Source organism: Pipra filicauda, unplaced genomic scaffold (genome assembly GCF_003945595.2).
Source record: "Pipra filicauda isolate LSUMZ 115617 unplaced genomic scaffold, ASM394559v2 scaffold176_size3548034_pilon, whole genome shotgun sequence".
Classification (NCBI taxonomy): domain Eukaryota; kingdom Metazoa; phylum Chordata; class Aves; order Passeriformes; family Pipridae; genus Pipra; species Pipra filicauda.
In genome coordinates this window covers 1,666,994-1,679,224 of record NW_024104283.1, presented here as the reverse complement: position 1 = coordinate 1,679,224, position 12,231 = coordinate 1,666,994, and the positions used below count along the sequence as shown (strand labels likewise).

General features: G+C 44.0%; 1 protein-coding gene across 1 annotated transcript; it reads left to right on the top strand.

The window, feature by feature from the left end:
• Positions 1-1,440: 1,440 nt before the first annotated feature.
• On the top strand, positions 1,441-11,444 carry OSTM1 (osteoclastogenesis associated transmembrane protein 1). The gene is made up of 6 exons (XM_027747897.2): positions 1,441-1,773; positions 4,638-4,752; positions 6,214-6,311; positions 7,300-7,464; positions 8,281-8,446; positions 8,753-11,444. The coding sequence occupies exons 1-6, from the start codon at positions 1,441-1,443 to the stop codon at positions 8,806-8,808; spliced, it is 933 nt and encodes a 310-aa protein (XP_027603698.1). The 3' UTR covers positions 8,809-11,444.
• The last annotated feature ends 787 nt before the right edge of the window (positions 11,445-12,231 follow it).

Sequence of the window (12,231 nt, the reverse complement as noted above, 5' to 3'; positions counted from 1 at the left end):
AGGAGGGTACTGTCTGGCTTCGGACAAAGCCTCGGTGGGACCTGCTTGGAGACGGGGCAGGGGGGCTCAGGGAAGGTCCAGGACACAACCCAGGGCCCTTGCCCTGATCATTTGCAAGTACAGGAAATGTGATAATTTTTTGATCAACTCTCACATTTCTCTGTGTCAAACTCATGATGTGGTTTTAATTTGTTTTCATTCATTGCTTTGGAGGCCAGTTCTTCAGAGCTGAGGCATTCAGCCCACTCAGAGAAGTCAGATGCTTTCTGTTGGGTGCTCTTCCACTGCCTGATGGTATCTTTATTGCCTTTGTTGTTGTGTTTTCACAAATCTATCCTGGATATTTACATGCTGTGACATTTACTACATGGCTGGCACAAGTCAGCACTGGGTGGGCCAGGTGACGTGGAGCTGGTGGAGCTGGGTATGACTGAGGGTGTGGGGAGCTTCAAACAGTCACGAACTCCCAGCAGCTGCCACTGTTGTGGCACCGTCAGCCAGCACTGTCTACTGTCACCGGTGCCATGTGTGCAGTACTGAATCGGCTGCAATAAATGGATGGGGCCATTCCTGCTTGGCTCTGTTATTCCTGGAGGGACCATGCTATGGAATTGCAGGGCTCTGCTTTGTCTCTCTGGTGTGTCTGACCAGAGCACTATAAACCCCAGACTCAGTCAGAGGCCCATGGAAATGGCTGAAAAGAATTTTAGTCAGACGGGACTGGCATGGGGTCAAGGTCCTGCCAGATAGCCTGGCACTTCAACCCTCAGCGAGGGGTTACCTACTGCTCTACTCTCTTCTCCTGAGATGAGCAGAAGAGTTTTCCTTTGGTGGCTGCGGTTTAAATCAGAATCAGCCACGGGGAAGTTTGGAGCTAGGTACCAACAAAGGTGGTACCTGAACAAAGGTGTCCAGCTTCAGATAAGATGCGGGAAATACGTTGCCTGCAGAAAGTTGCAGTTTATTTCTCCATCATCAATTCTTTCTCTGTTTTGGGGATTTTTTTTTAATTGTTGCTGTATTTCAGCATATTTTAAAGTCACTTCCCATACCGCAGATACCCTTCGATTCCCTTTGCGGTGGGAGAGAGCGTGAAATAGATGAAACGCACGGCACAGACACCGCGCTTCCCGCGGAGCAGGACGCATCCGAGGCAGGTACATCCCCCGGGCACAGGTACAGCCCCTACCCGCTTCCGGCCCTGGGGACGCCCCAGCGCTGTGTCCCGGGACGAGATCCCGGGACGGGATGCAGGGACGGGATGCCGGGACGAGCCCCCGCCGCTCCCCGCCCCGCCCCGGGACGCGCCCCTGGGCCGGCCGGCTGCGGCCCCGCCCTTTGGGCCCGCCCCTTCCCCGCTGGGGCCAATGAGCGGCGGCGCCCCGCGGCGGGGGCGGGCCCTTCCCGGCGTGGCACTTCCGGTTCCTCGGCGAGGCCGCCATGGCGCCGCCGCAGTGCTTTTCTGGGGTGCTGCTGCTTGTCCTGGCGCTCGCTGTGCTCGGCCCTGCCGCCGCCGCCGAGGAGCCGCGCTGGGCTCCGGCACTGGAGGCGGCGGAGGGGCTGGCGGAGGAGCTGTGGGGCGCGGGGCTGCCCGGCGACCTGCCCGAGCTGGAGCCCGAGTGCCGCAGCCTGCTGGCCGCCTTCGCGGAGGGCTGCGCGGCGCTGACGGGCTGCCTGGGCCGGCGCGCCCGCCCGGTGCGGCTGTGCCAGGGCTGCCACGGGCTCTACCGCCGCCTGCTCACACTGTACGGCAGCATCGCCCGCGCCGTCGGGGTGCGTCCGGGGTGAGGGAGGTGCAGGGCTACCGGGGCGGGCTGAGGGCCTAGGCCCTTCTCTTGAGGCTTCCAGCCGTGGGAGTTCAGTGCCGGAGCACGTCGGGTGGAGGTGGGATCATCGGGAAGGCAAGCTAGAAGCCTCACCGGGGTGCGCAGGGCAGTTTGGCACAGGCTGGGAATGTGTGAGAATCGCTGCTGCCAGTGACGGCCACCTTCTGCTCCGTGGGGTGGCGTGGTCCGTGTAGCCAGCTCCTGGCATGGCCAGGGGCAAGTAGCTCCACCTGCAGAAAAAAGCTGTGCAAGTGGAAAAACTTGAGCTGTTCTTGCTGCTGTAGCAGTGGCTGAAGCAGTGCTCTGGCTTACATGTCGTATAGCACTAATGGGGAACACTGCCAGAGCTTAGTTGCCTGACACTTCTTGGAAAATGGATGGTCTGTGAAACTGTGGTGAGTGATGCACATCATCTGTAAGGAGCCGTGTCATGGTTTTCTTGGCTCCAAAGGTGATGGGAGTGTGTGGCAGCAAACTAGAAGTCTTGAGCACTGGCTGTAGTCAATGCACCCTCCTGGTGGGAGAACCTTGGCTGAAGCTGGGTTTTCAGACTTTAATCATACTTTGATTTGGTTTTGGTTTTCGGTGTTTTTTTTTTCTCTTTCATTTCTTAGTGTTGGATGTGGTTCATGGCTTGTTTTGTGTGTTCTCACCCAGTTTATCCATTTGTAAAAGTTAGTTCCTGGGACGATGCGAGGATGACATTAGTGGATCAGACCAAAGGACCTTTGATCTGTGATGAAGTGGGTGCCCCGGTAAGAGAGCACATTTATAGCAGTGCGTACCCTGGACTGTGCTTCCAGTCTTGGGATTTCTGAATCCCGAACTTTAGAATTGCCATGGACGAGAAAAATCTGTTGCTTTTTAAACGCAGGGAAACTTCAGGTGCTGCAGTGTCCAGCTGCAAAGCCTTTCACAGCTTAATTACCTGTTGTTGGAAAAGTGTTGCTTTTGGGTGATGTTGGGTTGTTTGCCCGGTTCTCCTCACCACCCCAGTGCTTGTATTGGAAAAGTGCATGGATGTTCACTTGGTAATTGCCCTTTCCAGGGCAAATATATAGCCACTGGTCTCGTGTTTTAGTTTGCAAACATGTAGTCTATTTTATCTGTTTCTCTTATGGAAGCTGTTTGTACGAGTGACTAGGTAGTGTGAAAGGGAAAAGTTTAGTATGCAATTCTCTTGGGTACTTTTAGCATGATATTTTGGCTAGGAATAGGCTGCCAAACATATTCCAGTACTTAGAATATGTATGAACACATTGTAGCTGCTATGCTTGAATACTGGCAGCTTGGGAGGACTGGTCCACTCTGTGGTCTGGAAGACAAATCTGTATGAGAGAACATTTGGCTTTCCTTCTGTGTGTGGATTAACTAACCAAGTAAATAAAGGAGATGACCTCTTGCAACCTCAATCCACATTTACAAGTGGTCAGGTATCTGATGTTTTTGTCTTAACAATAGTTAGAGTGCAGTGTGACAAGGGCAGCCAACTTAAGTGTTGGACATCTCTGAAATGTAAAATCCTCCTCCCTAGGCTAATTAAAGAATCAATTAGGCAAACATACATAAGGAATTATTTAGGTTTACTTGATTCAGTTTTGGTAAAGTGTTTTTTCCTACTCATGAGCCCAGGTGGTGAGGTAATTTCACAGTTAGAGCCTTTGTGAAGCAACTAGAGTTTCCCAGATAAGCAACATTCTTGTCTTCTCTAATTCAGTAGAAATGAAAGTCAGTGAATGTGGGAGTTACCAGATGTGGTAATATTTGACTTCTGCAGTTGAGCCTCCAAAGGAAAGGTCTTGTTTAACCCAGCCCCCACCCCATTTTAACAAAGAGAGGCAGAAAGTGGATCTCTTGTAAAGCTCCATAAGGAACAAATTTCTCATTAAAGAGATTATTTTTTTCTATGTTCCACGTCGCTTATCAAAGAGGCTTTTGGCAGCTTTGGCAATTTTGAGAAGTGCTTAAGTCAATTTAGCAGCCAGAAACCAGGAGCTAGAGCATGGCAGTCAGCTGACTGGAGGTCATGGTTCCGTATTTGAATTCTGACTGGGAGACTTCCTGTTCTGTAATTGCTTTTATAATTTATCTCCACTTTTTTACGAGCTTGGTCCAGAGAATAAGTTGCTATATGAGTTGTACCAGAGACTGCTGTGAGGTGTTGGGTGGCTCACTGAGAGAGATGAGCTTGGTGCCTGTGTGTGGGGAGGATGAGAGCCCAGCCTGGCCACAGGCCTGGGGGAGTGAGTGCAGGCACTGCTTTGCAGAGGACTGCTCCTGGTATTGCTGCACTGGGGGGAAGTTTGCTGTTGGTAGAGTACATTGGTACAGTGGTTTTGGAGGCTGTTTCTGTTGTTTGGTTTTGGTTTGTTTGAGACCACTTCATTGCTTCAGCTCCTTCAACTGTTCCTTCTGTCTAATGAGAACAACCCTGTCCTTTTCTCTGGCTGCACATGCCTTGAGCTGGCTCCTGTGGTAGCAACCCAGGAGTGGATGAATATGAGCCACCTGGAAGAGAAGGCCCTGTCTTGTGCTTGTTTTTTCTTTTTATGTTGTCGTGTGTTTTTGACTGACTTGTGTGCATTTCCTAGTAGATCTGCAGAGACCACTTGCAATAAGCTGTGTTGTTCACAGTATGAGTTGGAGGATCAAAAGATTTTTGTTCCATCAGTTCTGCTCTGCTTTTCTGGAAATATCGATGCGATGCGTTGTGTGATTGTTTAGCTGTGCTTGTGCAAACTGTGTTTCAAAATTTTCCCTCTGTATTTTTAACACTTGTTTGCTTCTTTTGTTGTTTCCTTTTGTTTCTAGAATTCTTCTGAGAGCCACAATTGTGCCAAAAGCATCTTGACCTCAGACAGGCTGCAGATAGTTGTGACCCTTTCGGAGTTCTTTAATGAAACCTGGGAGGCAGCCAACTGTGCAAGTATGTGACTCATTCTGTAGCTTTTGTGCTGCTGTTATGGCTTAGCCCCAGAATTTGCACAGGTCAGAATTGTACTTATTTGTTTGAATATCAGTAGATAACATGCAAATCCTAAACTATAGCCACTCCAAGAGGGTTTTCTTCTGTAAGGGCCAAAATTTGAGGGCAGTAATCTGTTGGAAAACTTAGTTGTTATATAAATATTTCTTTTAGATTAATCTTTCGAAAAGTAGTCTTGCTAGTTTTCCTTGTGATTTACTTTGCTGGAGAATTTTTTTAGCTTCATTGTGTTTTTTTGTCTGTCTTTCCATTTTTAAAAAAACTTGCATAAGAATCTTTTCCTTGTTTGTTAGGAAAGTTATTAACTCTGGGGTGCTTACATGTTGAACAGTATCTGCCTCCACAGCCATGATTTGATTTCCTTTTATGGGTGGAGAGTGTCCAAGTGCATACTTGCATCTCACGTCCCAATGCTGGTGCTGCTGTGCTGTGCTAACAGCTAAACTATGGCTGTTTGCTATTCCCCTGGTGTGCTTTGTGGGACTCTGCACTAACAGGTGCACTAGGAAAGAGTGGGAATACCACTATGGAGCTGAGTGTTAAAGATGCTGGATTTGTTGCAGAATCCCTTGAGAGCCCAGAAGAGTTTTGTTTTCGCTTGTCAGGGCTGGAAAGGCAGAACAGGAGCAGCTCTGTGGACTGTGCTGTCCTGCCATGCTTAGCCTGTGGACTGTGTGCTGCCTGCCCAGTGCCCAGCTGAATGCTTACCCTCACTGCTGCTGATGCTTGCTTCTTTCAGAAGAATTTTCTAGGATGTTGGCTTGCTCTCATGATGCTGTTGCTGAACAGCTAAATTCCCAAATACTCTTGTTTTCAAGGCTCTGGCTGGTTAGAGCACCTAAAGCAGGGTAGGATGGATGGAAGCAGTAACATGGTAGGGTTGAGCCTATGACTGGGAGGAAAGCCCCAGAGCTCCCCTCAAAGCTGGTGAAAAAGCTCAGCTCTTTTCTTAAAGAATAATAATCTACACTCTGATTTCTGCTATTGTGTTTGTGGTCTAGCTGTTTCCTGGGTGCTCACTGTTTCATCTCCACTGCTGGTGCACAAAATGGCTGCTACTGTTGCTGGGCAAAGCCAGATTTGCAGGCTGGAAAATAAAAGTAATGTCTTGTTTTATCTCAAAGTCCAAAGATAATTCAGTCCCCCTCTTCAGAAAGCTCTTGATGATAGTCTTCATCTTTCACTTAATCAAGGCCAATTAATTCTGAAAAGTGTTCTCGATGAAGAGTTAGGTCAGCAGGTCTGAGACATCAATGGCAGGCAGATAAGGAATCTCAGTGTTGACTAGACCTGTCCTTTATAGTCGAGAGCTCTTTTTACAGGAGTGGAGTGTCTGGGGCTTGCCAGCTGTGGAAATGTTAGGAATTAGAATATCCTGATGTTTTTCTTTCTCTTTGACAGATTGTTTAAAGAATAACAGTGAGGGATTATCAAATTCTACTGAAGAATTCCTGGATTTATTCAATAAATCTCTGACGTGTTTTGAACATAACCTTCAGGTACTTATGCTGTGTATTTAAGAGAAGCTCTAAATCCTCTAATTGCTACCAAAATCTTATTGATGTTGAATAAACTGCAGATACAAACCAGACAAATAAACTGCTGCTGAGTTTGTGAAAACAATGTTCTGTAAAACGCAGTTTACAGATTGAGAGCCTAAAATTAATTCTAACTGATACTTACCTTGACTTCATTTTGTATGTAATTGCAATGCTACTTTGCATCAGAATTTCTGGATTCACTGTAGTTGATAATTATACAGTAAGAAATATCATGTGTGCATGCTGTAAGTCTCTTTTTCTTTCTCTTTGTAGAATTTTTGTGTTTTGGCGTAGAAATTCAGTCTTTACATATCCTTTTGATAATGTGGACTAGTTCAGAAAGGCCAGATACCTTAAATTGTTGTAAAATTTCTTTTGACTCTTAAAATTACGAGTAGTTAAAATTTGGCCCTATTGCAAATATGGCCAAATATATCTTCCTTAGTGAAATAAATGCGGTAATCATCCTAAGAGAAAATGCCCTATATAGCCTGAGAAACTGTGCATATTCCATTTCAATCAGAAACTGGCCAAGTTACGGGATCATTCAGTAGTAGAAATGGGAAATGATGGGTACGGGACAATCTCTGAGGGAACTGCTTTTTTGTTATTAATGGTTTCTAGGAAATGTGCCTTTATAGGCCTTGTTCATTTTACAGGCCTTCTTCAGCCTACTGATCACTTCAAGTGTCTAAACTAGAACTTAACCCCGTGGTCAATGGGTTGCTGATACAGCCGTGACTGTGTTGAAATATCTTCAGAGATTGTAGTTTTGTTTTTGAGTGCATTGTGTTGCGTTCAGGAGGTGCTGAAGGCCACAAATGAAAAGGGTTGCTCAGTATGGCACCATCTGTCCCTGTCGATATAGCAGTAGCAACCTAACAAATCAAGCCAATTTTTTTGTAATGCCTTAAACCAGCATTCATGCAGATTTTTATAACCCTAGGGACAAACCGTTTATCTGTCACCAAATAACTACACAGAAGTGTGTAAAAACTGCAATGAAACCTACACAAAGTTGAATGACCTGTATAACAACTTGCAGAGGATGAACAGGCAAAGTGATGAGTCTGGGCACTCCGCACACTTATGTATCGACGTGGAAGATGCAGTAAGTGTTTATTAAGACTCAGCACGGAGGCCTTGTCATGGGGATCTTTATTAATCTCAGCCATTTGTGCTTGTCTTGCTAGGGATTGGCTTTTCCCTTTGGGTGTGGGGCAGTATGGGCAGCAGTGCCTTTGGCAGGCTGATGACCCATGGCGGGAATTTAGCTTGGTGGGGCTGCCTTGCTGGGTCTTGTCCTCAGCTGGGGCTGCAGGAGCGTGACTGAAGCTCCTGATCTCCCGAGTGCATTCCAGTTTGAGTAGCTGCACTTTTCGTTTCTTGTTACTGTGAAAGGGATGGATTTAAAAAAAAAAAATCTCCTAATCTTCTGGCTTTTAATATGAAGTTTTACTGCTATTGTTCTAGCTGGTGTATTAATTGATTCCTTATTGTAGCAGCTGTTTCTAGAGGTCCTCAGCACTGATGACATATGTTTGGAAAAAGCTTCTGTATATTGTGGGAGTTTAAGTGGCTGGGCTAAAGGAGTGCTTGTCAAAAGTGTGGGATTAGTCCTGTCCCCACAGGCTGTCAGTGAGCTCTTTGCCACATGCCTGTTTCCCAGTGTCTGCATGTATCTGAGTATAGTTGTGTTTTTGAAGCTTGTAAAAGTTTTTATATGAAATCTTGGCCTCGTCTACGTTGTCTGTTTCTACATTTCCAGGGATTTGCTTGGTTTTGGGGGGAGTTCTGTTAAAGTGCTGTTTTCTGAGGTGATATTTGAACACTTGAATGTCTTGAGGCCTGAGTGTTTGCCATGCCATGCTGCACAGAAAAAAATGCATGTGCTTGCTTTCATGGTTTGCTTATGTTTTCCTTTTAGATGAACATCACTCGGAAGCTTTGGAGCAGGACTTTCAACTGTTCTCTTCCCTGCAGTGATACAGTCCCAGTGATTGCAGTTTCATCCTTTATTCTCTTCCTACCTATTGTTTTTTATCTTAGTAGCTTCCTTCACTCAAAGCAGAAGAAACGGATACTCATTTTGCGTAAGTGGTGGTGTTGGCATTTCACTGTAAGAGCTGGGTGGTGCCAGGGATTTGCTTGGCTCGTGTGGGAGAGGAGCCCAGCCAGATCTGCCTGCAGCTGTGCTGACGGCGCTAATAGCAACTATTAGTCTGCTGCTGTCCCCTGAAGAAGGGTAGGAAAGAGCTTCAGCCGTATCTTTTCATTAAAGTTTCTGGACGTGAACAGAAAGCTGTTTGCGAGTCTGTGTCGGATAAATAGAGGGAGTGGAGAGACTAGTTTTAGGGAATTCTTAGTGTTTAATTTTCATATAATTTTTCCTTTTCTAGCCAAGCGCATCCAGTCAAATGCCAGTCTTGTGAACATCCAAGAAAAATACAGCTGAGCTGCAAAACAAAACCTGAGAACTGCTGCTGGTATACAGTGGGTACAATTGTGTTGGAATGAGGCCGGCACAAAAGAGGAGTTAATTATGGTTTAGTGTAATGATACAGAGCAACACAAGTTAAACAAAATGCTGTCTGACTTCTAAGCGAGGGTATTAACAAACATGACAAGGCAGGGCTGTGTGACACTGTATGGACTCTGGTTTTGAAAAATCTGTGGTGTTTTTTTTCAGTCTCGGACTGAAGCGGGTGTTTTTCTGTTTCTAAGCTTTTGTACTTCACATCAATAGAATAGCTACACTTTCCTTGCATGGTATTTTCCTGTATTCATCATATTTGTTTCACAAAAACATGAGATTTTGAATCTTTTTGAGGTGATTTTGATAGACAGACAAAAATTGAAATAATATTTGATGTTCCTGCTTAAAACATTACTTTTAATTTCACATAATATTCAGACTTAGGATGGACAGGAAACCTTTAAAAAAGAAAAAGTTCCCATCTTTCCTATACCACTGTAAAGTCATGCTGCTGGGATCTGTTAAAAAAAAACAACAAACCACAAACAAAAAGGCATGACAAATGAAGAGAAAGTGGTAATATGTAGTGTCCAAAACAGCAACAAAAGCAGCACAACTGCCAGTGCTGGACTTGAATAGTAATCGTTGATGGCTACAGTATTCAGTTATCTCTGGAACAGGTGGCATATTTAGTCTTTTGCACACTTTAACCACTAAAATAATTGCTTTTCAAATGCTATATTTTCAGAGGTTTATTTTACATGTCTGCTTGGGTTACAATGTTTCACTGTCTTTATCGTGCCATTTCCTTTCCTTTTTAATTATTAAGTGTTCAGGGGTTTTTTAAATGTTTTTGTAGAGGAGAAGTGAGGTAAAGTCAATTCACTGGAGATGCTGAATTTCCTGTTCTAGAACTTGCTATGGCTTAATACAGAGGTGTTTACAGGAACTTTGTAGGAGAGAAGTCGCCTTTGGGTTCTCTTAACTTAAAAACTGTTCTGAAGGACAACGAATATGCTGTGTTGGAAATTGGTGACTTTCAAGAAATAGTGTAAAAATATTATTCCTGTGAAATAGATGGATGTAAACAAATTTGAGCTTGCAGAATTCCAAAGCTGATGGAGAAATTCGTGCAATAACTGCAGGAATGGGTAGTGCTGCTGTCACTCTGTGGGCACAATTCAGTGGCTGCAGCAATACTGCCAGTTCGGTTTGTTTATTGTATTTCTGATTTGGGAGAGCGGTGGGATTGAAATGATTTATAGCAGTACCTGGGCTTAATGAATGCCAGAGTCTTTGCTCCAATTTTTAAATGTGTTTTCTAACCTTGAGATTAAAAAATAATGGCCATTACTAAATGGCTAAAAAAATTTAAATTTCTCTTGCAATCTGTGTCTGATGTCTGTCAAAACCCCGCATGAAATTGTCTTATGTATTTGATTTGCTTTGTTACATTTTTCCTTTATTTTAAGGCTCAAATAAATATATAACAGTGTAACAAAACAGTCCTAAATCTCTTCACATAATTGGTTTTCTTGGTTTTATTTTTTTTTTCTGTTAGGACATACTGTTTATTTTGAAGTCAAGTTGACAGTATGTTTAATAATAAGTAAAATACTGTGTTAGCAATTGGTCCCACCCACAATTACCTTTTTGTGTTTTATCAGTAAGAAGTATCTATCTCCTGCTACCTAATATGTGAATTATGAGATCAACAGTCACTTGGTTTTAGGTAGCTTACAACAATAACATAAAACTGTTTCTCTTGCTTATTGCATAAAGTTACCTTCATGTGGCTGGGAGAGGCGTGCTGCCTTTAAATTAAAAAAAGATTTTTTTTTTTTTTATATCTATTATTCTTAAACTTCAACTTTCTGGGACTTAATTCAGCTGCCTGCTCTAATAGCATTACATTGATTTGGGACATCATATGATTGAGAGCTGTTCAAAGGAATCTTTCATTCGTGCAGATAAAGCCAGTTTGAATGTGCAGCATTTCAGAATGACAGCTTTTATACTGTAAGCAGTGGCTTTTTGAGCACATTCATGTTAAGTAGGTCTGAAAGTCATTACTTTTGGATATGGTGCTTAAGCACTTTAAAAAAAAAATCAGCTTTTCTTATTTTCCTTGCTCCCAAGCCAAACGGAAATACTCATGTGACTTTTGTTTTTGATTTTAAAGCAGCAGCAAAGTTTACACTTGGGTTTTTTAATAATACATCTATTTTCTCCTTTTCTCTTTTTTTTTCCCCTGCCCCAAACTTTGTACTACTAACTTTCTTTACACAGTGTTATATTTTTGGTAGGATATTTCATATATAAATGGGTTGAATTCTCTTCGGACTCTATTTGCTAGAGAAATGTGGAAGCACAGAGACTGTGTTGAAAGAGAAATAGAATTCTTTTTGCTGCTACTCTTTCATCTTGGTTTATTTTTTACCTTTTTAGTATATATATTAAGTAGCATAAACTTTGAAATACTGATTGTTTGTATCTCTTTTGTGCAAATAAAGATTTCTTACTGTGGGATAGCACTTTGATTCATATTTGTACTTACTAGGAAACCTCTAAACATGGAAAGTCAGCTGTAATAAAGATTGTTGATAAACAATGAACAGTGTGGTTACTTACTTGCTTCATCTATAGTAGTTTTATACTCATGCTGTTCTGGGTTTGCGTTCAGAAGCACCTGCTTATTATTCCCCATTATTCCATTTGCAGGAGAACAGCATCAGAAAGATGTTTTCAAAGCAGTGCTGTACTGAATTACAGAACAAATGAATGGCAACTGCTGAGAAAGGGTGGAGTTTAGCTGGGTCAGAGCCTCCTGAAGTCTATGGAAAGGCTCCTGTTAGTTGCAATGGAGTTTCTTGGATGGGTGTGCCTGGCTGGTGGGGATAACTTACTGTCTTTGTGGGGAGGCTTCTGGTTGCCTGCACTGGCTGCTTTCAGTGTCAGCAGGCACGGAGTTGGTGTTGGATTGCTGTTGGACTGCAAGATTTTTTTAAAAACGGCAGTGCAGTGCGTCACCATGGAAAGAGCCCGGTGTCTCGCCTGAGGGCAGGAGCCTTCTGCACTAGTGGTGGGATGTGGATTTCTCAAAGGCAAATTTAAATCTCAGTGTATCCCTTGCAAGGGACTTCCAGGAAGGCTGGGGAAATTGTAATGCCGGTCCATGAGGTATGGCTTCAGCTGGAAAACTAGGGACTGTTCTGGTTGTCTGTATGCTTGGGGGAGGAGCTTGAAAGGGAATCAGCACAGGGGAAAGGCAAGTGGGAAGAGCGGAGGATTTACCTAATGAGTGGAGCAGAGGCTCTGAGAGTAATTGAGGGTGGAAATGGGGGTCTGTAAACACACATGGAACTAAGTGCTTCAGATGGAGACGCTGCTAAAGTGCACAGG